The sequence below is a fragment of the Mesoplodon mirus genome (genome assembly GCF_964341445.2).
Source record: "Mesoplodon mirus genome assembly, chromosome: 14".
NCBI classification, from domain to species: domain Eukaryota; kingdom Metazoa; phylum Chordata; class Mammalia; order Artiodactyla; family Ziphiidae; genus Mesoplodon; species Mesoplodon mirus.
The window spans coordinates 51757883-51784646 of NC_138990.1; the positions used below are offsets into that span (position 1 = coordinate 51757883).

The 26764-nt window shown below is 37.1% G+C and overlaps 1 protein-coding gene and 1 long non-coding RNA gene across 2 annotated transcripts in view; both read left to right on the forward strand.

Moving 5' to 3' along the window:
• The window catches only part of LOC309815238, a 1174291-nt gene that overhangs the window by 362293 nt on the left and 785234 nt on the right, over nt 1–26764 (forward strand). The gene's annotated exons all lie outside the window — the stretch shown is intronic.
• LOC309815879 (elongin-C) lies at nt 20152–20666 on the forward strand. Its single transcript, XM_082642981.1, has one exon. The coding sequence runs from the start codon at nt 20308–20310 to the stop codon at nt 20644–20646; it is 339 nt and encodes a 112-aa protein (XP_082499107.1). The 5' UTR covers nt 20152–20307; the 3' UTR covers nt 20647–20666.

Consider the following 26764-nt stretch of genomic DNA (forward strand, 5'->3'; position numbering starts at 1 on the left):
TCTCTTTCAAGGCCTTTGCTCTGGCAATCCTTCTGCTCAACCTGTTTTTCCCCCTCCTGCCCCTTCATTAACTCTAGACCCAGTTTCCTATTATTCCCCACCCCACTCATTCTACCAGAACCAACTTAGTCTCCTCATGGAGAATGTCTCCCCACTCTGCCCATGAGGACATTCCCTCTTCAGATCTTTGAATTTGCTCTTCCCACTGCCTAAAACTTTCCCCAGATAGTCACCTCACCTTGCTCAGATCTCTGCTCAGTTGTCACCCTCAGGAAAGCCTTTCCTGACCACCCTATTTAAAATGATCTCCTTCCCCTTTGCCCCGCATCCTCTCTGCTTGATTTTTTTCCCCCTGTGATTTATCTCCATCTGATATTCCTTTATTTATTTTTGCTGCCTATATCTAGAATATAAGCTCTATGAGGGCAGAGCTTTTTGTATTTTGTTCGATGCCATAGCCACAGTTCTTAGACCAACGCTTGGCACATAGTAGGCATTCAATACAATTTTGAACACATGAATCTTCTGCCATGTGCCACCATTGTTTAGCTGTACAGGATGGGAGGGTGAGATGGTTCTGGAGGTTTGGCTTCTCCTTACACAGAGTCCTAATCACCCCCACCAGGTTTATAACCACAGTCTGTACGCCGCTCTCAGAGGTATTACAATTTCTGAGTCTTTCCAGGCTCCTGAGGTGAGAACAGTCTTCCTTTCTTTTGGCTCTCAGTCCTCTATTATCTAAATAGACCTTTTCCAAACTTTCTAAGATCTGCAAAGTCAGTTACCTCTTACATATTTTCTATCTTAGAAAATTTTGTAGTCCACTCTTGTTTTCCTGTCTTCTTGCCCTGCCAACTTACAGCTCTGCCTAATGAGAAATTGCTGTATGCTTCAATGCAAAGAAAATGACAGATAACAAATATTCTGGATTTTTTTTGTTGTATGGATCTAAGATGGTGTACTCAGGAGGAAATGAGGTTCCTGGAGAGTTCAAATAGGTTGTGTGATTGTGTGTGGGAGACGTCATAGAAGAGACAGAAGCCTGGATATGCGTTTGGACTAGATTATCTTTTTGGTCACTCTCAGCCGTAGAAGTCATGATTCAGTGATTCTGTGAAATGCTCTGAACTGCTCATATAAAAGGTGCTATGGATACAAAGAGCATTATTATTAGCTCCATTTTTTGAAGTGATGTTATAATCTTTGTTCATTTCCAGTTTTATTATTCATTTGAGCTTAGTGAATTTTCTCACCAGTTTCCCTTTTGTATTATCACAATATCTAACAACTTTAATCAGCCAATTTGTCTTGACAAAAATTACATGCATGGCTGTCTCTATTCATAGCACTGTTTTGTTTTTTAAATCTCCATTCAACCATAGCCTCCCTCTCATAGAATACCCAATATGTATATTCAATTTCAGTGTTTTGGCTTCACCAAAAGTCCCTTATCTGTTTTCCACAAACATGACCAGCTTTAACACCATTGTCTGAGAGCATTGTTTTTAATCATTCCATATTCACGTGGAACTCATATGTAGCTCCATTATCAAGTTTCAAAATGAACCAGAATTACTTGATGGAATCTTCAAATAGATTGTTAGAAGCAATTTTATTCCCTTGTGTTATTTAGTCCCGTGCTCCTATTTTGTCAAGAAATATATTCCCTTTTACTTGGCCTTGTCAGACTTGATTATTAGACAGGGAGTGCATTAATAAGATAAAAATCTTAGTCAAGATTAGAATCTTATATGAAGCTCAGTGTTTTGTCTGCCTTGGAATTACCTAGAATATGGCCATATACTCAGTTTTAAATTGGTTACATTGCTTTCTTGTTGGTGAACATTCAGCCTTATTACCACAAGGCTCAAGTTCTCTGGACTTCTGATAATCCATCTTAACAGAGTTTATGGTATTCATTTCTTATCTTGAATTGGTTTTTTAAAGTTTGTTTTGGGAGATGATGATGCTTGCACAAATTTCTAAACACCAAGGCCATGATCTCCTAGGGGCTACACAGTAGTTGGGACCTTTTAGACCAGACAGAGCAAGTCTATTTTCATGTTTTGCCTCTAAAAGCACAAATGCAAGCTGGCCAATGAATTCATCTTTATTCCTTGTAAAAGTCAGTCCTAGGCCAATCAAAAGAATGCTGAAAGTACAGATTCTTTTTGAGGTTCCATTTAAAAATGATATTTGTGGGCCTCCCTGGTGGCGCAGTGGTTGAGAGTCCGCCTGCCGATGCAGGGGATACGGGTTCGTGCCCCGGTCTGGGAGGATCCCATATGCCGCGGAGCGGCTGGGCCCGTGAGCCATGGCCGCTGAGCCTGCGCATCCGGAGCCTGTGCTCCGCAACGGGAGAGGCCACAACAGTGAGAGGCCCGCGTACAGAAAAAAAAAAAAAAAAAAAAAAAAAAAAAAAAAAAATGATATTTGTTCGATACAGAGAACAGACTAGTGGATACCAGAGGGGAAGTTGGGGGAGGGCAAAATGGCTAAAGGGGGTCAACTGTATGGTGACAGATGGAAACTACTTTTGGTGGTGAGCATGGTATAATATATACAGAAGTCTAAATATAATGTTGTACACATGAGACTTATATAATATTGAAAACCAATGTTACTTCAATAAATAAAAAAGTTTTTAAAAAGTGAAATTGATTTATTTGAAAAGTATCAGAATATGGTACCTACCTCTAAAATCTTTTATTTCATTTTGAAATCAGAGGACTTGCCTTTTGTCAGCCACCATATTTTCTCATGACTTCCCCTCAGATTATAGCATGTGTTGGGGTTCTAATTCCTGAATCTACTTCTCACAGATATTCTGCTTAATATTACTGAACTTCAGTTTATGTGCATGAGAAATTAGATTTCTAATGCCTGTCTTTGTGTTGTTAAAGCAAATAAAATATAGCCAAAACTAAGATGAAATAATTTTAGAGCTATCCATTATTTGGTGTTAAGTTTCTCTGCTTCCATTGGCATGAGTAATTTATATCTATCTGTGTATTAGTATTGTAGACAGACAGATACGTTATAGATAAGAGACTAGGAGAACCTAATTATAAGCTTTAATCTGAGAATGATTATTTAATTACTCAGATATTCAGTTTTTTTATTTGCCAAATATAGGCATATTTAGCGCTAACAATGGCTGTTTCCCTAAATTTGCATTTAATCAATTGCTGGCAAATCACATCATATTTCTAGTACATGGAGGTAGGATGTAGAGGTGGCATGCTCTTTAAAGAAAACTTTTTATGAATTTAACAGTTAACCCCCTTATGCACCTACCTTTATAAATTTGGATTTTTTAATAATGGGTTTTGGTGGAAGAGTAATTCAGGTTTTATAAATGAAGTCATATTTCAAATGTACTGCAAGAGCATTCTTTTAAAAACTGTTACTTTATCTTGAATCCTTCTATGAATATGTTTTCTGATTCATTTCATATTTATACTTTTGACAAATTTTGAGTTTTATAAATCAGTTTTAGTTTTTCTTAAAGTGGGAGACAGCTGGATTACTCCTCTTTATCCTGTAGATGTATAGTATAGGGTAATTGGTTAATATCCACAGCTTTCTAGAGAGATGAATAAAACATTGAGCTCTGTATACTATCAATATCCTCTCACCTTTTCTCCTCACATGCAGGTGAGTTTGTTGTGGTTGAAAAATTGGCAGGGAAATGTTACTGGTTAATTTCTCTATCTCAAGATAGAGTGTTCTCTTCAAGATACATTTTTATTTTATGAAAAGAAATAAAAATAATTCAAGTAGAAGTAAAAGGAAACAAATACAATAGAAACTTGAAAATTGCAAGTTTATTACAAATAAAAGAACTAGCATAGGAACCAAAAAAAAAAAAATCCTGAATTTTCTGTAATAATTAAATTTCTTTTTAAGCCTGGAATACAGTAGTGAGAACAAAGACACACTTTCCACTCTTCCATCTCTTGTGTGTTTCCTTTTCAAGCATAAGGAACTTCTGTATCATCTCTGAAATATTCTAGAAAACTTTCAAAACTTTCTCAGTCCCTGATGTTCGGCCTTACCTCTCCCTGAACCCCTTCACCACCCTCCCTCCCTGGTGTGCTCAGGCACACACACATAGACACCCAGACACAGGTACCTCTGCTACTCTTTCTTACTTGGGTTTGTACCACATTTTCACTGAGTTCTCTAAGTAGGTGATGCTCACTTTCTTCATTGTGCAAATGAGGAAACCACTAGTATCCCAGGCATTTTCTCAGTCTTCTGTTTGTAATATAAGATGCTTGAAGGTTCTGGAAATATTGCAACTGAGATGAGGATCTTCCTTTTTTGCTGCCTTAGCCTTGTGTGGGCTTAAAGGTGGCTCTTGAAAGCAATGGATGTTCTCTACAGGGAAAAGGCTTTAACTTAAGAGCAAAGGTCAAAGAGTTGACCCTCTGTACTCTGGTTTCAGTCTCTTGCTTAGACTGTGAGGCATATTTAAGGACTGAGAAATCTGGGTTCTGGGTCCTCATTTCTAGAAACTTACCATTATCTTTTTATATAATATTCTTATGCCTAAAAACCTTACAAGCTTTCATCTGATGCTACTTTCAGGGAACTGTTTAGACCTTGCCCAGGTTTGGGGACTCTTTAGCAGTTCTTTACTATTGTGTAGGAAAGTAGACTCCTGTTAGATATTGCCTCCTTCCTGTAGGTTATAGTGTCCTCAGTTTATATCAGCTGATGGAAATGCCTCTGGGGAAATGAATCAGCTAGTAAGGCTACTGTCATTGAGAGGAAAAGACCCTCCCTCCGACCTGCCAAAAAAAGAACATAAAGGGTAAGAAATTTTCTGATGGCACTGAGGTCTAGGGAATCTTTGAAGCAGAAATCTAAGGGATCCTGCTTAGCTACTGGCTCAATATGGGACCTTGGGTAAGTTGCTTCTCTTTCTGGACCTCTAGTCTAAAAATAAAGTAATTTTGTCACTAGGGAAATAGCTTATACCTATTGATATTTTTCTTTGTTTTGATTGTTTTTAAAACAGCTTTGAATTTATTGAGATATAATTCACATGCCTACAATTCACCCATTTACAGTTTCAAATTAATGTTTCTTAGTATATTCATAGCATTGTGCAACTGTCACCATAATCTAATTTTAGAACACTTTCATCCTCCCCTGCCCCCAAAAGAAACTCTATACCCATTAACATTAAATCCCCATTTCCCTTCTGTCTTCTTCCCCCAGCCCTAAACAACCCCTAAGCTACTGTTTGTCTCTATACATTTTCTTATTCTGGGCATTTCTTGTAAATTGATTTGTACAATATATGGCCTTTTGTGACTGGTTTCTTTCACATAGCATAATGTTTTCAAGTGTTAAACATACTGTAGTATGTGTCAGTACTACATTCCTTTTTATGGCTGAATAATGTTCTTTTGCATAGTTACATCACATTTTATCCATTCATCAGTTGATGGCCATTTTGGTTGTTTCTGCTTTTTGACTATTTGTACTGAGATAAAAATCCTGTATCACATATATGATTTGCAAAGGTTTTCTCCCATTCTGAATTGTCTTTACACTTTCTTGATGGTATCATTTGCAGTGAAAAGTTTTAATTTTGAGGTAGTCAATTTCTATGTTTTTTCTTTTGTTACCCAACTTTTGGTGTCATATCTAAGAAACCATTGCCTAACGCAAGGTCATGAGGACTTACTCTTTATGTTTTCTTATGAGAGTTTTATAGTTTTAGCTTTTATATTATGTCTGTGATCCATTTGTTTGTCTTTCATTTCAGAGTTGACCTAAACACTGAATAATATCCTTGAAAAGAAATGCTCAAAATGGCCCAACTCCTAGTAGAGCCAAATAATGGAAAAGTTGACAAGGATTGCAGTATGTGCTGAATATTGTTTCAAGCAGTTGTATCATGATTCCATGCTCCCATCTATGTTTTCTTTACTTATACCTCTGCTGTGGTACGTTTTAATTTTAATTTTGTTCTCTCACTTTGCTGGTCAATTTAAGAAATAGTTTCCATATTCAAGTCTGGAACTGATAGCTAATGAGTATTGAAATAAAGCATACCTTGTTGCTATTGAATTATTATATTTTTCTATGATTTTTTTGCTCTTTAGTCTACTTACTACCCAAACCCTAGTCTTTTATCATCCTCTAAAATCATTTTCAGTTTATCATTTTCACATGACTATAAAATGTGCCTTTTCCTAATCTCTTTAGTTTCTCATTTTCATTATTATGTTCTGGACGATATTTTAAAAATCCTTCATTCTTTGACAGGGATTTAAAAAGAAAGCTAATAATGTTGTTCCATATAATTATTCTGCAGTATTTACAGCTCTTAATATGTTAAACAGCAAAAGATTTATGCTTGGCCTTTTCAGATGAATATCAACTGGGTTAAATTTACTAATTAGCCAATGATCTGACCTCATTGGTGCTTCCAAACTTAGTGATCCCCACCCCCCAACACATAAAGCTCAAGTGTTAATCTGAACAAGGGAATGAGAAAGTTAACTACTGAAGACATTCAGTAATGGTCCAGCTTTCCAGTATTAGCCATATCTTGCAAATCCTTGACCTCCATGTTTCTTTATAAAGTTAGTCACACATGTTATTAAGGGAGCCCTTGGACTGTTCCCTTCACTTCTAGGGAAGCAATTATCTCTATTGTACTTAGAGAAACTGTATCCCACATAGTGGTTGTCTTCCTACTCCCTAGGAAATAATCTGCTGGAATTCAAAATACAATTACCACACTTGAACACCTTCCTATATCCTGTAGCTGACCATTATTAATGGTATCCAATTATTCATAGCAATCAAGCAGCTGACCTTGATAAACAGATCACAGCAGTGGGTATTTGACAGTCAGTATGCTGGCTGGGCATAATAGGAGGAGACAATGTCATATCCTGGTCGTCTTGAGCGAAAACAGCATGTCACTGACAGACTTACCAGAATACTATAATAACCTGATTGCAAGATTTAGCATGTCATTATTTTAAAAGCATATATTTAGATATACTGGCAGGAGCTAAAAAAAAAACATTGATACAGGTAAGCTTGGCTTTTGGGAATCTCTGACTTACCTGACATCGCTGCTAATTAACTGCATAACCTTTGTTAAGTCATTAGGTTTTCTAAGTTTTAATTTCCTCAATTCTAAAATGAGGGCATTTTGCCTACTTTCAAGGTTAGTTGTGAGGATTAAATGATATAAAAATTATGAAACAATCAGGTAAGCAGAAATTGCCCAGTCATTGTCTGGTCCAGTCAGCCTGAGCCCCAGCTCCAGCAGAGGTAAAGGGCATAGCACAAAAGCCTTTTTATTTTTCACCAAAGTGCAGGATAGGTTCTGACTCTCACATGAATGCTGCTTTTTTATTCTGCTTTTTCCACAAGCCCACAAGTCAAAGTTTTTCCTTTGTTGTGCGGTGGTATTAAAGTGTGATATTTGTTCGTGGTGAAGGAGCCTAAGCATAAAAACTGACATAAATTTCCAGGTGGTTGGCTTTTGACCCTTCCATTTCTTTGACTGTACTTTCCCCTTGAGTTGGCATGATGTATAAGAGTTCTGATCCAACTGCAGAAAGGAGCAGATTGTTTACTTATGGAAGTACATTTATTCTCTCATGTCACTAGGAAGGTGATTTTCACAAGGGACTAACTTTATGTAAATTTTGAGCTATGTGATTTGAAGGAGGATGGAGAAATTCACACAGTTTATATCCACTAGAGGGTCATTGGCATGTCTAATTCAAAGTGGCCAGAGAATTCCTTCATTACGTCCTACTTCCTTGTCTCCATTTGAGATGCTCCAGTGTCATTTACATCCCAATAAGAAAAAAGTAATCCATACTTTTATGAGATTGCTAGAGTTCAGATAAAAAAACTCTTTAGAATTTCTTATACACACTGCTTATCAGTGGTGGATATGCAGTGAGTTAATTTGCCATGAACACTCTGAAACATCAAGCAAAATCTACTAAGAGAAATAGGAACTTAATTTTAAGAAGGTGGCTAATAGTGTTAGATTAGCCTGGAACATAATTGGGAATTACGAAATAGCTTCTCTTTTTGCACTCCAGGTGGACCATATGCTATGTAAGCAGGTAAAGGGAAACAAGGGATTCAGTGGTGGCTCAGGACTCTGGTATATTCAGCCTGCAGGGTTGGGCAGTTCAGAAAGTGGCCCTGTCTGCTTTGTAGGCAATTACTTGCCAGGTTAAGGGCATAGTCTTAAACCCTGACAGACTGAATTTCAAATGCTAGTTTTTCCACTTTATTTATTAAAGTTTTTTAAATCTGAGAAATGGCAGTAACTGTCAGGACTTAATGAAATCATAAATGTACAACTATCTAGATGCTAAGTGTAGTGAGTTGCATAGTAACCCCCCAAAAGGTATGTCATGTCCTAAGTCTTAGAACCTTTGACTGGGACCTCATTTGCAAAAAGGATCTTTGTAGATGTAATTAGGTTAAGGATCTTGAGATGAGACCATCTTAGATTAACCTGATGGGTCCTAAATCCAAAGACAAGTGCCCTTATATGAGACAGAAGATAAAAGACAGACACACCGAAGAGGAGACCATGAAGACAGAAGCAGAGTTTGAAGTGATGCAGCCACAAGCTAAGGAATGTCAAAAGCCACCAGAAGCTGGAAGAGACAGGAACAGAATCTCCAATAGAGGATCTAGAAGGATTGTGGCCCTACTGACACCTTGATTAAAGACTTCTGGCTTCCAGAGGGCACACAGCAGAAGCAAGAAGAACTACAATCCTACAGCCTGTGGAATGAAAACTACATTCACAGAAAGATAAACAAAGTGAAAAGGCAGAGGACAGTGTACCAGATGAAGGAACAAGGTAAAACCCCAGAAAAACAACTAAATGAAGTGGAGATAGGCAACTTTCCAGAAAAAGAATTCAGAATAATGATAGTGAAGATGATTCAGGACCTTGGAGAAAGAATGGAGGCAAAGATCGAGAAGATGCAAGAAATGTTTAACAAACACCTGGAAGAATTAAAGAACAAACAAACAGAGATGAACAATACAATATCTGATATGAAAAATACACTAGAAGGAATCAGTAGCAGAATAACTGAGGCAGAGGAACGGATAAATGACCTGGAAGACAGAATGATGGAATTCACTGCCACGGAACAGAATAGAGAAAAAAGGATGAAAAGAAATGAAGACAGCCTAAGAGACCTCTGGGACAACAGTAAACACACCAACCACATTATAGGGGTCCTAGAAGGAGAAGAGAGAGAGAAAGGACCCGAGAAAATATTTGAAGAGATTATAGTTGCAAACTTCTCTAACATGGGAAAGGAAATAGTCATGCAAGTCCAGGAAGTGCAGAGTCCCAGGCAGGACAAACCCAAGGAGAAACACGCCGAGATACATAGTAATCAAATTGACAAAAATCAAAGGCAAAGAAAAATCATTAAAAGCAACAAGACAAAATGAGAAATAACATACAAGGGAACTCCCATAAGGTTAACAGCTGATTTCTCAGCAGACTCCACAAGCCAGAAGGGAGTGGCATGATATATTTAAAGAGATGAAAGGGAAGAACTTAAAACCAAGATTACTCTACAAGGATCTCATTCTGATTCGATGGAGAAATCAAAAGCTTTACAGACAAGCAAAAGCTAAGAGAATTCAGCACCACCAAACCAGCTCTACAACAAATGCTAAAGGAACTTCTCTAAGTGGGAAACACAAGAGAAGAAAAGGACCTACAAAAGCAAACCCCAAACAATTAAGAAAATGGTAATAGGAACATACATATCGATAATTACCTTAAATGTGAATGGATTAAATGCTCCAACCAAAAGACACAGGCTGGCTGAATGGATACAAAAACAAGACCTGTATATATGCTGTCTACAAGAGACCCACTTCAGACCTAGGGACACATACAGACTGAAAGTGAGGGGATGGCAAAAGATATTCCATGCAAATGGAAATCAGAAGAAAGCTGGAGTAGCAATACTCATATCAGATAAAATAGAGTTTAAAATAAAGAATGTTACAAGAGACAAGGAAGGACACTACATAATGATCAAGTGATCAATCCAAGAAGATTTAACAATTATAAATATATATGCACCCAACATAGGAGCACCTCTATACATAAGGCAAATGCTAACAGCTGTAAAAGAGGAAATCGACAGTGACACAATAATAGTGGGGGACTTCAACAACTCACACCAATCATCAAGATATAAAATTAATATGGAAACATTAGCTTTAAATGACACAATAGACCAGTTAGATTTAATTGATATTTATAGGACATTCCATCCGAAAACAGCAGATTACACTTTCTTCTCAAGTGCACACAGAGCATTCTCCAGGATAGGCCACATCTTAGGTCACAACTCAAGCCTCAGTAAATTTAAGAAAATTGAAATCATATCAAGTATCTTTTCCGAACACAATGCTCTGAGATTAGAAATCAGTTACAGAGGAAAAAACGTAAAAAACACAAACACATTGAGGCTAAAGAATACGTTACTGAATAACCAAGAGATCACTGAAGCTATCAAAGAGGAAATCAAAAAATTTCTAGAGACAAATGACAATGAAAACATGATGATCCAAAACCTATGGGATGCAGCAAAAGCAGTTCTAAGAGGGAAGTTTATAGCAATACAATTCTACCTCAAGAAACAAGAAAAATCTCAAATAAACAATCTACCCTTATACCTAAAGGAACTTGAGAAAGAAGAACAAACACAACCCAAAGTTAGTAGAAGGAAAGAAATCATAAAGATCAGAGCAGAAATAAATGAAATAGAAACAAAGAAAACAATAGCAAAGATCAATAAAACTAAAAGCTGGTTCTTTGAGATGATTAAACAAAATTGATAAACCCTTAGCCAGACTCATCAAGAAAAAGGAGACGACTGAAATCAATAAAGTTAGAAATGAAAAAGGAGAAGTTACAACAGACACCACGGAAATACAAAGCATCCTAAGAGACTACTACGAGCAACTCTATGCCAATAAAATGGACAACCTGGAAGAAATGGACAAATTCTTAGAAAGGTATAACCTTCTAAGACTGAACCAGGAAGAAATAGAAAATATGAACAGGCCAATCACAAGTAATGAAATTAAAACTGTGAGTAAAAATCTTCCAACACACAAAAGTCCAGGACCAGATGGCTTCCCAGATGAATTCTATCAAACATTTAGAGAAGAGCTAACACCTTTCCTTCTCAAACTCTTCCAAAAAATTGCAGAGGAAGGAGCACTCCCAAACTCATTCTATGAGGCCGCCATCACCCTGATACCAAAACCACACAAAGATACTACAAAAAAAAGAAAATTACCAGTATCATTCATGAATATAGATGCAAAAATCTTCAACAAAATACTAGCAAGCAGAATCCAACAACACATTAAAAGGATCATACACCATGACCAAGTAGGATTTATCCCAGGGATGCAAGGATTCTTTAATATACGCAAATCAATCAATGTGATACACCATATTAACAAACTGAAGAATAAAAACCATATGATCATCTCAATAGATGCAGAAAAAGCTTTTGACAAAATTCGGCACCCATTTATGATAAAAATTCTCCAGAAAGTGGGCATAGAGGGAAACTACCTCAACATAATAAAGGCCATATGTGACAAACCCACAGCAAACATCATTCTCAATGGTGAAAAACTGAAAGCATTCCTTCTAAGATCATGAAGAAGACAAGGATGTCCACTCTCACCACTATTATTCAATGTAGTTTTGTAAATCCTAGCCATGGCAATCAGAGAAGAAAAAGAAATACAAATTGGAAAAGAAGTAAAACTGTCAGTGTTTGCAGATGACATGATACTATACATGGAAATCCTAAAGATGCCACCAGAAAACTACTAGAGCTCATCAGTGAATTTGGTAAAGTTGCAGCATACAAAATTAATGCACAGAGATCTCTTGCATTCCTATACACTAACAATGAAAGATCAGAAAGAGAAATTCAGGAAACAATCCCATTCACCATTGCAACAAAAAGAATAAAATACTTAGAAATAAACCTACCTAAGGAGGTAAACGACCTGTACTCAGAAAACTTTGAGACACTGATGAAAGAAATCAAAGATGACACAAACAGATGGAGAGATATACCATGTTCTTGGATTGGAAGAATCAACATTGTGAAAATAACTATACTACCCAAAGCAATCTACAGATTCAATGCAATCCCTATCATTCAGTGCATCCCTATCAGTCTCTATTTCTGCCTTGCAAACTGGTTCACCTGTACCATTTTTCTAGATTCCACATATATGCATTAATGTATGATATTTGTTTTTCTCTTTCTGACTTACTTCACTCTGTATGACAGATTCTAGGTCCATCCACCTCACTACCAATGACTCAATTTCATTTCTTTTTATGGCTGAGTAATGTTCCATTGTATGTATGTGCCACATCTTCTTCATCCATTCATCTGTTGATGGACACTTAGGTTGCTTCCATGTCCTGGCTATTGTAAATAGTGCTTCAGTGAACATTGTGGTACTTGACTCTTTTTGAATTACGGTTTTCTCAGGGTATATGCCCAGTAGTGGGATTGCTGGGTCATATGGTAGTTCTATTTTTAGTTTTTTAAGGAACCTCCATATTGTTCTCCATAGTGGCTGTATCAGTTTACATTTCCACCAACAGTGCAAGAGGGTTCCCTTTTCTGCACACCTTCTCCAGCATTTATTGTTTGTAGATTTTCTGATGATGGCCATTCTGACTGGTGTGAGGTGATACCTCACTGCAGTTTTGATTTGCATTTCTCTAATATCACTGACTTTAGACAGTTTAAGTATAATGTGTGTTGAAGAAGGTCTTTTTACATTGAGATAATTAGGTATTTTCTTAGCTTCGCGGACTTGTATATACAGTTCCTTCTCCAGGTTTGGGAAGTTCTCAGCTATTGTATTTTTAAATAAACTCTCTGCTCCCTTCACCCTTTCTTTTCCATTTGGGATACTCATTATCCTTATGTTGCCTTTCCTGGAGTTGGATAATTCTTGTAGTTTTCTTCATTTAAAAAAAAATTCTCTCTCCTCTTTTACCTGAATCATTTCTATATTTCAGTCTTCAAGCTCATTGATTTTCTCTTCCATATGGACTACCCTATTTCCAGTGCTTTCTATTGCATAATTTATCTCATTTACTGAGTTCTTTAGTTCTAGAATTTCTGCTTGGTTCTTTTTTTAGAGTTTCAATCTCTTTGTTAAAGTATCCCTTCTGTTCATTAATTTTATTCCTGAGCTCATTGAATTGCCTTTCTGAATTTTCTTGTAGCTCGTTGAGTTTCTTCATGACAGCTATTTTGAATTCTCTATCAGTTAGATTACAAACTTCCATGACTTTAAGTTTAGGTTTTGGAGAATTGTCATTTTCTTTTTGTTGTACCGTGTTAACGATGATTTTTCATGGTGCTTGATGATTTGTTCCTCTGCTGGCACATTTGAAGTAGATAACACATTTTTTAATTTAGGCAATATTTTTTAAATTTTGATTCTAACAATTCAACAGCGTGGTAATTACAGGATTTTCTTTTGCTTTTCAGTGGGTGGTGCTATAGCTCACGTTTTTGGTTTCTCTTACCGGAGCTGCCTCTGGCTGTATTTCCACCCTCTACCACTTCTGCCCGAAGTTATGCCAGTGCCCTCATCATCATCGCTGTTTGTGCCTCTGGGGTCACTGGTGCCCTGCTGCTGTCAGTGTTGCTGCTGTTGCTGGTATTGTTGCTGGGTTCACCAGTATGATGGGGGCCTGCACGATGTCTAGGGTTGCAGAGGTTGTGGCTACTGCCACCATAGCAGGGGAGGAGAAACGTGTGTAGGGAGCTGGGTGCCTCTGCCATGTCTGGCATTGTGGGATTCTCAGGTGTCGCAGCTGCAGGCAACAGGGCTGTAGTCATGGGCACTGCTGCAGCTGAAGGGACTGGGTTGTTGGCCCTGTGGCTGCTACTGCCCAGTTCCCTGTGGCTACAGGTGCCTCTGTGGCAAGGAGGGTGGAGTTGTGTGCTCCACCTCCCCTGCTGCTACCAGGTTCTCTGGGTTGTGGGCTCAGCTCCTGGGGCCTGGAGGCTGGGATCGTGGCCACCACCTCCACTGTTCCCCGGTCTGCCTCCTTCATACGTTTCAATCCAGACACCTTCAGTTGTGCAGTTGTGTGGGTCCCTCTGATGTCTTTGTGTGCTGGGCAGAGGAACCTTTGTTGAGTTATGGAGGTTGTCCTGTCCTAGTTGTAGACTGAAGGGGAGAGACAAAGGGAGTGTCTCACGCTGCCTTGATGCTGATGTCACCAATCACTAAATACTTTTAAAAGAATACTGTATGATGGGCATCGTGAACAATATGTATAGACCCCAGCCTCCCTGAGTGTACTTTTTAGTGGGAGATACAGACAAATAGAAAATAAATTCTCACCTCAGTAAGTGCTGTGAAGAAATCTGTTTGGGTTTTGGGACAGAGAAGAATAAGGTGGATTAAATAGGATAATTGAGGTGGTGAGTTCCCCACAAGGAAGGAAACAGGGAGAAAAGTAGAGACACTGTTTTTGAGCAAGTGACTGAGTCTGAAGAACTGTGGCAGAAGTTTTACAAAGAAAAACGGAGGTGTTTTTGTAGAGGGCTTCTGTGTTAAAGCAAAGTGTTGACTTTAAAATTTGACTTTGTATTAGGAATGGGAAACAACACGTTTCCATTTGCAGGATGGAAGTTGGGGCCACAAGGCAATTTCCTAGGTGATCTAGGGCAGGGGTCAGCAAACTTTTTCTCTAAAGGACCAGATAGTAAGTATAACTTGTGGGCTATATGGTTTCCGTTGCAACATTTTGACTTTATGTCATAGCAGGAAAGCAGCCATAGACAATATGTAAACACGTGAAGCTGACTGTGTTTTAAATTTCATTTATTGGATGCTGAAATTTGCATTTCATATAATTTTTACATGTTTTGAAATATTTTTCTTTTTTTCTTTTTACAACCATTTAAAAATGTAATAATCATTCTTAGTTCTAGAGCTAAGAACAGGCAGAATAGGCAGGCAGTGCACATAGCACATTAGTCATGGTTTGCTGACCCTTGTTTTAGAGTGAAACTTCTGTTCTTACAAGGAATGGAGCAACTTTCTATGCCTAGAAATTCTGCCTAGAAAGCAGCAGCCAGCAGGCAGGAATAGACATTGATATGGGGAAGAGAAGACCCCTCAGGGACAGTGTGATATCTCTGCATAATTCTTAGTTCTTGCTGGTCTGATAAATAAACATGGGGTTGAGTTAAAAATGATTTTTTTTGCTTCATAAATCAACATTTAATGATAATGTTTTTTCTTGATGTTTCAGCTATAAAAGTGCAAATTATGCATGAAATTGCTGTACTTTATTCCATAATGAACTAATCTGATAGAAAAACACATTAGTATTTATACTGAAAACATGTCATTCATAACTATTAAGACATTTTGAAATGGAGACCCATGTTCCTGAAAACATGAATGACTGGAAATTGGGGCCATTCGGTTATGACCAGGGAGATGGAGCATTGTATTCCTCCCACCCTACTGGCATTGCCTAGTTGCCTTTATGACCATAGATTTTAAAATGACGAAATACATTTCATAAAATTTCTTATTCCATGGTATCATTTCCTGAATGATAATGAATTGTGCATTCCTATATAATACTGCATTTACAATCTCCACTGTACTTGGGGATCTGGAAATATGTTGATAAACAAATGGTTATGAATTTGAATTTGTCAAATGCTTTGTGGATTCAAGTGCCTTATTATTCAGAACTCATGGGTACTGCACAAATTAAGTTTAAATTATGGCTTCTCAATTCTTAAGCATAGGCTTTCTAAGTTCCTTTAAAACCTCATGTTTTAGCCATACTGATTCTATTTTGGCACTCACAGAAAGTACATTCTATTGTCAATAAGTTTTTGTATGTTTAACATTAAATGTCAATTTAAATGGAGGCACTCTACAGATCATAGATTTTTAGAGCTTAAGGAGGCCTCAGAGGTGACCTAGCCCAACTTCCTCATTTTATACCTGAAGGAAACAATGAGGAAGTGACTTCATAATTCATTAGTTTTACCATTAGCTGTAGGTAGTTTCTATTTCACTCAGTAATGAGCTCAGCTGTCCTCTGCACACTCAGAAATACTCTCAGTGGTTTGTAGAGGGGACAAAATCATTCCCAGCCTCTCTGATAGTCTCGGTTTTCCTAATAAACTTATCTGGGGAGATCAGGAAATCATAGTGGATTGTCTCAGTAACTTTCTTTTCATGTAGCCCATGGCTTTGGACCTTGATACTAGGAACTACTTCATGTAATACTGTTACCTTATTAAGAGAGTAAGTGAAGAGTGTGTACACTCACCTTGGAAAGAGTGGAAGCAAAATTATTCTAGAGGGACCTGCTCTGTAAAAGAGCCTTGGTGGGTGTTCTGCAGGTATTAAATTAGACTAACGAGTAGCTGATCAAGTGGCTAAGACTAGTGATGGAGTGGAGGTGCATGGGTGCAGGAAGCAGTAGTCAATAACAAGGTTTCTGGTTGGTGAAGGACAACTGAGGAACTTTAGACAATGGTCAATATTTGTCTTAAAGAAAGCAGCAAATAGAAATCTATACCAACTGCAGAACTGAACCCTAGGTTTGGGGCCAGGATTCAATTCTTGGGAGAAGCTCTCACAAGGTATACCTATGTCCTCAGGGGGATGTCTAGAAGACCAGAAATGAGACTTTTTCAGAACTTGGGAAGTGGAGGCTAGAGAGGAGCCCAGAAGTCTTGGGGGTAAAAGAAAGGCAATGAGAAAGGGGAGGGAAAGCAGTTAAACGATTTAAGCACATTTTTCCTCTGTCTGTTTGGGCTCAGGGAGTGTGAGTTCTCAATGAAGTCAACTTTATAGAGATATCAAAGGCAGAGTTGAGGGCAACGACCCAGTCCACCTCTGTCACTCCACTGTAGACCATACTCAACAGTTGTGCCTGATCCCTGTCTGCCTTCACATGGGCTGTTGGGCATGACAGTGCTCACTCGTTCTCTAGAGATTTTCGATTAGGAGACTTCTGTGAAAACAAATTCTTCATAAAATCTGGAGATAATAAATAGTCTTTTAACTGCTTTTATTGTAGAGGAAAATAGACAATAATATTCCATTTAATAATTATCTTTTACTAATATGGTAGAGTTATAGCAATTTACATGACCTTTTATGTATTTAAGTTTACACTCATGGGGTTTTAGACTTTCAGCCCATGATTTTTAATCTTTGGTGTAGTTCTTGTTTCAACATTTTATGAAATTAGAATTTTAGCACTATTGATATTTATAAATAGCTGAATCATTTAAAAGATATATAAAATTTAATGTCCCTTTAAATTGCATTGAAAAACTCAGTCTCTGTGGTAGAAATGGTCTGGTACTTTCCTGACTCATTATTGCTCCTAGTAAGCGAGCCTCTCCACCTGATTGCTGTGTTTTTCCTGGTCTTAGTTCTGCTTCTGGGAAGGTTGCATATTTCAGAGGATCTTAGGTCAGCTTAAAGCCCAACTTGCTGCTTCTTTCCTTATTAACCAGGCTACCCATATGTGGATCCAGGTGAAGCTTCACGTACACAACAACTGTGTGTACTTATCTCCCCGATAGTTATACTTAAATATCCAGGGTCGGATCTCATTCTTTTAGGGTCCTGGCTAATCTATTTTGTCTTGGTTTTGCTTGCTGAAATGTAGTTGCTTTAGATGGGTTTTTGACTTTGACACTTATGTAACTCTGGGTCTAGTTTCTCACCTGTCATCCTAGGTTCCTCCCTGAATACCTGGAACCTACTTTCTATTTTTGAGCTCTAGTTCTATACAAATTATGGACATGGGGCTTGAACTGCACAATTTATTTTCTTCACCTGCTTTTTACTTTCTTTGCCTTCTATAGTGATTAGCAAACCTCTCTCTTATCTGTTCTTTTAGGTTCTCTGAGCTCTGATTCAGCCTTTCTTTAATCATTGCTCCCAAATCATTCATTAACCTCACTGACACCTCTGCCAGTGTCTTGATTCCTTTACCCCTCCAGCGTTTTTTTTTTTTTTTTCTTCTTCTTTTTTTTCTGGTTCTCTGGGCTTCTTAAGAACCACATATCAATACCTCTTCAATACTTTTGACTTTGATCATAGATATCCAAGACTTTCCACATTCTTTTCTATCTCAATACAAGACTAGATGTCAATGCCGGATGCCTTCTACATTAAAACCAAAACCAAACCAAAACCAAACCAAACCAAACCAAACTATATATACTTAAAGAAAACATAAACAGCACCATTCCACCACTGGATTAGTAAAAAAAAAAATCAGGCTGTATGCCTACATAGCCTTATATGTATTCATGTTATAGCTCGGCCAGTTTTATTTTGATAGATTATCTACCCTAAACAGAAATACTTTGTGGAGAGCTCCACATACAACATGAAAAACAACCTTGAGTTATATTCATAACTCCCATTTGAATTAGAAAGGAATTTGACTCACCAGTACTCTTCTTTGAGGTGGCTCACACAATTTCCTTAAAATATTTTAGGGCTTCCCTGGTGGCGCAGTGGTTGAGAGTCCGCCTGCCGATGCAGGGGACACGGGTTCGTGCCCCGGTCCGGGAGGATCCCACATGCCGCGGAGCAGCTGGGCCCGTGAGCCATGGCCGCTGAGCCTGCACGTCCAGAGCCTGTGCTCCGCAACGGGAGAGGCCACAGCGGTGAGATGCCCGCGTACCGCAAAAAAAAAAAAAAAAAAAAAAATTATTTGAAAGAATATTCTAGGACTTTTTATTATTTATTGCTTTTGATATGACATGAACACAATGCCTACAACTGGTTTTCAGAATATTCGAGTTTTGAAGGCTTATCTTTTGATTTATTGGTTTAAAAAATTTTCCTCACTGAGAGGCTTTCTTTCATACATTGCTTTGTAAAATAACCTGGAAGAGAAAATAGAATACTAATTTTTAAAATCCAATTGATGACATTATTTTTAGTTGGATTTTGTCATCAAGTAGTATGAGATAGGCTTCCTTAAGCCTATTAAAAGGCTTCTTCCAAAAAATTTTATTTTTAAAAAGCATGAAAATCAATATAAACTTTATTCAGTCTTTTAAAAGTATTACAACCTGATTTATGAACAACATATAGTTTATCTTGGTGAATATACCATGTGTACTTGAATGCATATTCTTCTGTCATTGGAATATTTTATGAATGTCAATTTATAGTTATTTAGTCTTCTATATCCTTACTGATTTCTGTCCACTTGTTTTATCAATTACTTAGAAAAGAGTTTTGAAATTTTCAACTATTTATTTCTCCTTAAATAGTCAGTTTTTGCTTCATTTAAGTTCTACTTTTAGGTGCATTTAGTTTTTGCTTCATTTAAGTTCTACTTTTAGTTGCATACTTTTAGGTGAATTGATACTTTTATCATTAGGATTCCTTTATCTTTATCCTTGGTAATATTTCTTGTTGTAAAGTTCACTTTGTCTAATATTAATACAACCACCCCAGATGCTATAGACTGAAGATTTGTGTCCCCAAAATTCATATGTTGAAAAATAATATCTAGTTTGATGGTATTTGGAAGTGAGGCCATTTGGAGATGGGTTAGGTCATGAAGGCTCCACCTTTATAAAAGATTATAAGATTAGTACCCTTATAAGAGGATCCAAGAGAGCTCCCTTGCCCCTTCTGCCAGGAGAGAGCACAGTGAGAAAACAGCCTTCTGTAAACCAGGAAGCATGCCTTTACCAAACATGGAATCTGCTGGCACCTTGATCTTTAACTTCACAGTCTCCAAGACTGTGAGATAAAATTTCTGTTATCCCAGTTAATGGTATCTGTTACAGCTGCCTGAACACACTAAGACACAACTTTATGATTAATATTTGCAAAGCACATGTTTTTCCATGAATTTACTTTAAATCTATCTATATATTTATATTTGAAGCTTTTTTTTTAAAGATAGCATATAATTGGGTCTTACATTTTCATCCACTCTGACAGTGTCTGCTTTTTAATTAAAATGTTTGGACTATTTACATTTTAGGAAAACATTGGTTTAAGATTGGAGGGCTGAGGCAGCTGGGGGTGGGGGGGCGGCCCTGGTGTAGGGGCTGTGGCGGTGCGCGTGGACCCGGTGCGGTGGCTGCGGTTGCTGCGGGGCTTACGAGAAACTACTAAAGTTCCTGTGGACTCAAAGTAGAATTTCATAAGAACATAATGGATGGAGAAGAGAAAACCTATGGTGGCTGTGAGGGCCCTGACGCCATGTATGTCAAATTGATATCTTCGGATGGTCATGAATTTATTGTAAAAAGAGAACATGCGCTAACATCAGGAACAATAAAAGCCATGTTGAGTGGCCCAGGTCAATTTGCTGAGAACGAAACTAATGAAGTCAATTTTAGAGAGATCCCTTCACATGTGCTATCAAAAGTATGCATGTATTTTACCTACAAGGTTCGCTACACTAACAGCTCCACGGAGATTCCTGAATTTCCAATTGCACCTGAAATTGCACTGGAACTGCTGATGGCTGCAAACTTCCTAGATTGTTAAATAAAATAAATTATAATAAACTGTTAAAAAAAAAAAGATTGGAGGGCTTCAGTTATTTTTTTCTCAAATGTTTGATAATATTTGCCAGTGAGTTTCAATTTTGTTAGTTTTCTCTATTGTTTGTTTACTTTATATACCAGTTGATTTACACATTTATTCTTTCCTCCCTTTACTTATGCTGAGTTTAATTTCATCTTATTTTTCTTGTTCTTTTTTTTTTTTTTTGCGGTATGCGGGCCTCTCACTGTTGTGGCCTCTCCCGTTGCGGAGCACAGGCTCCGGACGCGCAGGCTCAGCGGCCATGGCTCACGGGCCCAGCCACTCCACGGCATGTGGGATCTTCGCAGACCGGGGCACGAACCCATGTCCCCTGCATCAGCAGGCGGACTCTCAACCACTGCACCACCAGGGAAGCCCTTTCTTGTTCTTTATAGTGTCTTAGATCATTGATTTTAAATGTTTCTTCTCTAATATAAGCATCTAAAGATATAAATTACCTTTTAAAGACTGTCTTAATTGCATCCCACAAAATTTAATATGTTGTGTTTCCCTTATAATGCAGGTCAAAATATTTTCTATTTTCTTTTGTGATTTTTTTTCTTTGACTCATGTCTTATTTAGAATTATATTTCTTAGTTTCCAAGTATTTGGGGATATTACAAGTATCTTTTGTTATTGATTTTTAAATATAATTCTAATTTAGTTTGAAAATGTATTCTTTATGTTTTCAATCCCTTGAAATTAAGGCTTGTTTTTTTGGCTCAACGCATGGTCTATATTGTGAATGTTCTATGTGTGCTTCAAAAGAATGTGAATTCTGCAGTTGCTTTATGTAGTGTTATATAAATTCCAATTAACTGGTTTCACCTAGTGTTCTTTAATTGTTTGATAGTGTTTTTCACATCTTCAGTATTCTTTGATCCTTGTCTCATTAAGGCATGCCCTTCAATCATCTTTATTATTATTCCTTTACTTGAAGCATTCTTTGTCTGATTTTTAATATAATCAGTCCAGCTTTATGTATATTGTTTGTGTGGTATATATTTTACCATCATTTTATTTCCAACCTTTCTGCATATTTATATTTAAATACATCTCTTGTGGAGAGCATGTATTTGGTCTTGAGTTTTTCCCAGTCTGACAGTCTTTGCGTTTTAATTAGAATGTTTAGATATAATGTTAGGTTTAAGACTACCATCTTTTGTTTTTCTATTCTTTCCCCCGTTCTTTGTTTTTTTCCTCTTCTTCCTTATTTTTGATTAATTGAATATTTTTTACTCTTCTATTTTATCTTTCTTTATATCTCCTTATTTTGTTATTTTAGATGTTGCTGTAGAGATTAACATACGCATCTTTAACTTATCACAACTTGAGTTAATATTATTCCATACTATGGACTGAATATTTGTGTCCCCCTCAAAATTCATATGCTGAAGCCCTAATCCCCCCAAGTGATGGTATTTGGAGGTGAAGCTTTTGAGAGGCAATTAGGTCATGAGGGTGGAACCACCATAATGGGATTAGTGCCCTTATAAGAAGAGACATGAGAGAGATGATTCCTCTCTCCTCCTCATGGGGATACAGCATGTCATCTACAAACTAGGAAGAGGGCTCTCATCAGGAATAGAATTGGCCAGGACCTTGATCTTAGACTTTTACAGCCTCTAGAACTGTGAGAAATAAATGTTTGTTGTTTAAGCCATCCAGTCTATGGTATTTATTATAATAGTCTGATCTGACTAAGGCATACCACTTCATGTATAATATAAGAATATTACAGTGCTATGTTTCTATTTACTTCCCTTGTATTATTTTTCCTATTACTGTCATACCTTTTACTTCTACATGTGCTTAAATCTCCTAATCCACTTCTATTACTTTTGCTTTAAACAATTTTTTAAATAAAGTAAAAAAAGAGGAAAGGTTTTTTTTAAATATTTGCCTGCATATTTACTGTTTTCAGTGCTTTTCATTCCTTCTGATAGATCAGAGGTCTGCACACTTTTTCTATGAAGGGGCAAAGAGTAAATATTTAAGGCTTTGTGGGCAATACAGTCTCTGTTACAACTACTCACCTCTGCCATTGTAGAGTGAAAGCAGCCATAGATAGTTTGTAAGCTAATGATTATGACTGTGTTCTAATAAACTTTTTAACTGAATAATAACATTTGAATTTCATATAATTTTCAAAATATTATTTTTTTGATTTTTTTCCAACCACTTAGATGTGTGAAAATCACCTTAGTTCATAGACCAACCAAAAACAGGTAGCTGGTTTAATTTGGCTCACAGTCTGTAATTTGCTAACCCCTGTTATACATCCTTAATGCTAGAATCATTAAGCCTCAACCTGAAGGCCATCTTGTAACATTTCTTGTAGTGCAGGTCTACTATTGACAAATTTCTTTTTTGTTTGTCTGAAAATCTACTTACAATGTTTTCAAAGCCTTAAATATTTACTCTTTGGCCCTTCACAGAAAACGTGTTCAGACCTCTGATCTACTGGAAGGAATGAAAAGCACTGAAAATAGTAAATATGCAGGCAAATACAAATACAATTCTAGGCTGACAGTTTTTGTTTTACAATACCTTAAAGATATTATTCTATTGTTTTCTGGCAAGTTGCATCTCTGCGCTCTGTTCCTACTGCCTGAAAGTGAAGTCTTTGTTTGGTCCACAGCTGTAGCTTGGAAAGGTAGAATACTGAAGCAAATTCAAAACTCACCTTGTGCATTTCTCTTCTCTCAGTAACACAGTCTACATTGTCTTTTGTCTAGTGCCTAAAAAGTTGTTTTATATATTTTCTTCAGTTATATATTTCTTTTTTACAGTGAGAGTAAATCCTATTCCTGTTATTCTATTGTGGCTGATCCAGAGTAAATCCTATTCCTGTTATTCTGTTGTGGCTGATCCAGAAGTCTTTTGAATATGTTCAAAACATAAGTAGTGATTAGTTTATGTTATAATCATAAAAAGTCATGTTTGGGTCCTGAGAAATATTTAGTATTTAAGAGTAAATATTTTGCTCTATAATTAACCTCTTTCTCACTCTGGGTTTTCTAAACTTTTTTTTTTTTTTTTTTTTAAATAGGAACCCTAGACAGTTGGACTATGGGGTCATAGCAAAAACCTTATCTTAGGCCATGAATCTTGATGGGCATAACCTCAACCTATCAATATTTGTTGAGTACCATTTATGTATAAGATGCTGGTAGGTCTCAGAATTGTTACTCTTGCAAACTCAAATATTATAAAATAAATCATCATATAATATCACTTTTTGAAGAAAAGTTAAAGAAGAATGTCACAGAAACAAGATTCCACAATTCTAAATCATTGGAAGTTGATCCATCTGAAAAATGAGTGTTTTCTGAAAAACAAAACAAAGCACTGAGAACTGAATTTTAGTCCTAACTCTTTTGGAATGATGTTGTGCAGTTCACAATATTTCCAGGCATTGCTTTCTTCCTCTGTGGTGCTCAGTGATCTTTAAGTTCTCTTAGATATCTAAAATTTGTGATTCTCTGCGTGTCCTTGTGTACCATTTGTACCTTTCTTCTGTCTCATGCAATTAGGACATAAATAGAAGAGCACAATGTTTTTGAGATTCTGCATTCTGAATATGATTTTGATTATTTAAAATATGAAATGTTAGAGTGCACTTAAGTTCCAAAAAATGGTTTTCTAAACATAATAGCTAATTACCTTACATGTATGCTTTTATGTGTCCTCTGAGTCATATCTGCTCTCAGTAGCTGCTGACAAAACAGGATTTTACTGCTGAAAGAGCAGCAGATCTAATACTGCTGCAAAAGAGCAGGCTGAATATTATTTTGCCTTGGGTCATCAATAAAATTCTAGTCATGCTCTGATCCTACACTTTTTATTGTTCCCCATGATACATGACAGGTAAAAGAAGGCTTTACTTTTTCAGGCATTGCAAAACTTAAATGAAGTATTGGAAAATACCTAAAAAGTCACAAGTCTTAGAGAGGTTGGAAAGCTTTCTCCCTGACTTAGTGACACACGCAAATTAGTGTATTTGTTAGGGTAATGCTGAGTGCTATAACAAATACACCCACATATAAAGTGGCTTGCAATAATAGGAGTTTGTCTCTTGCACAGGTAGTAGTCTCTGGCAGGTGAACATATGAGCAGTGCAGGTCTCCTTTTTGTGGTCATTTCGGAGCCCATGTTGATGGAGGCTCTGCCATTATTCAGGGATATAGGCAGATAGGGACTCTGTCAACACAACATACCATGTCCATGGCTTCAGTAGTCATATCCATTCCACTTAGTCAGAAGTGGGGAAAGAGCATGAAGAAGTTCACGAGAGGTTTCTGTGGGCCATTCTTCTTCAATTCCATTGGCTTCATCTATCTAGAAAACAGATGGAGAAATATCAGAACAGCAAATAGAGCCCAAACTGTCTGACTCCTGAGCCCATGCTCTTAAGTCTTCTACATTATCTTTTCTGATCTTGAAGCTACTTGTCTGTCTTAGTCCATTTAGGCTGCTATAACAGAATATCATACACTGGGTGGCTTATAAACAACAGAAATTTATTTCTCACAGTGCTAAAGGCTGCGAGTCCAAGAATAAGGTACCAGCAGATTCAATGTCTGGTGAAAACCTACTTCCTGGCTCATAGCCTTCTTTCTGCTGTGTTCTCACATGGTGGAAGGGGTGAGGGAAATTTGTGAAGTCTCTTTTATAAGGGCACTACTTCAATTCATGAGAGCTTGGCTGTTATGACCTAATCACCTCCCAAAGGCCCCACCTCAAATGGGGCCCCAACACATTGAGGATTAGGTTTCAACATATAAATTTTGGGGGACACACAAACATTCAGTCTATAGCATTGTCCAACTCTGGAATTCTACCAAATAAACTATTATTTGAATGCAATCTTGTATGAAACGATACTAATGAAGAACAATGAAGTTTTTATTTGAATGTTTCCTATGATTTTCCAGATTTTTCCCAAAAGGCCCTCTGTCTCTTTTTTTCATCCAGCTCTAAACTGAATGTGAGAGCAGAGCTTCCTCCTTTTGGTAACTTGGAGATCTAAATTTGCCCTGGGAAATTCAGGGAACACAGATAGGCACACAATCCACAATCAGCAGCTGTTTCTGTCTTGGGGCTGCAGTGTTCGTATTTTGAAAGGTGGTTTTAAAAACTAGCTTAATCTGTAGCCCTGTTAAGTGGAAGGGGCTTCACACCCCTTTCTTCTGGATCAAAGAGGATGTAAAGTTCTGTTTATTTATCATTATATTTGTTATCCAGTAACCTCAGGTTTCATGTAAAAACTCAACTGTGTACTTGTATCTGCTTTGGCGTTAAAAAAATATATATACAGTCTTAATAATTGTTAATGTTCCATTTTCAAGTCCCCAGAGATATATCTGTCTTTTTCAATGCATGCAACTTAGTTTTCAGATGTGCCCCTTGAGGCTTTTTCAACTTTTGCTATTTTTCTGGACAGCCATTTTATAGTCCTGATGAACAGAACATATACTTTCAGCTATCCAGAAAATATACCACATTTACATGGTATTAGCTAAAACGAAAGATACTTTCCATCCAAAAAATGTCCAAAGACACTTTCTTCCTCCAAACTGAGGCAAAACTGCCAGACATTTGGCTTCTTTTAAAAATATATTTATCCAAGACAACTGCGATTTTCATGAGTTTTATGGATAGAAAAAAGCTTTCACTCAGCTCTTTAATTCAGAATTGTCCTGTGATATAATGATAGGAACTCCAGTGGGCTTATTCTTTAATGGAAGATGAGATTGTTCTATATTTGTGTCCACTGAAGACAAAATTAATTGCAGATAGAAAGTTCGTGGCCTCACATGGAAAATATAATGACCCACGTTTGATGATAAATTCTGACCATTATTAGATGCTTCCAGAATTACTGTGGTAGTTCTGGGAGCAGAATTCTGAATATGGTTTAGGTACCTGGTAATTTTGCATGCTTTATTTTGTTGTAAAAATAGTTTGGGGGGAATATAAATGATGTGCTCAATGGGAGTGATTTTGCTATTTTTTAGTTGTAGTAAAATACACATAGCAAAATTTACCATCTTAATCCTTTGTAAGTGTACAGTTC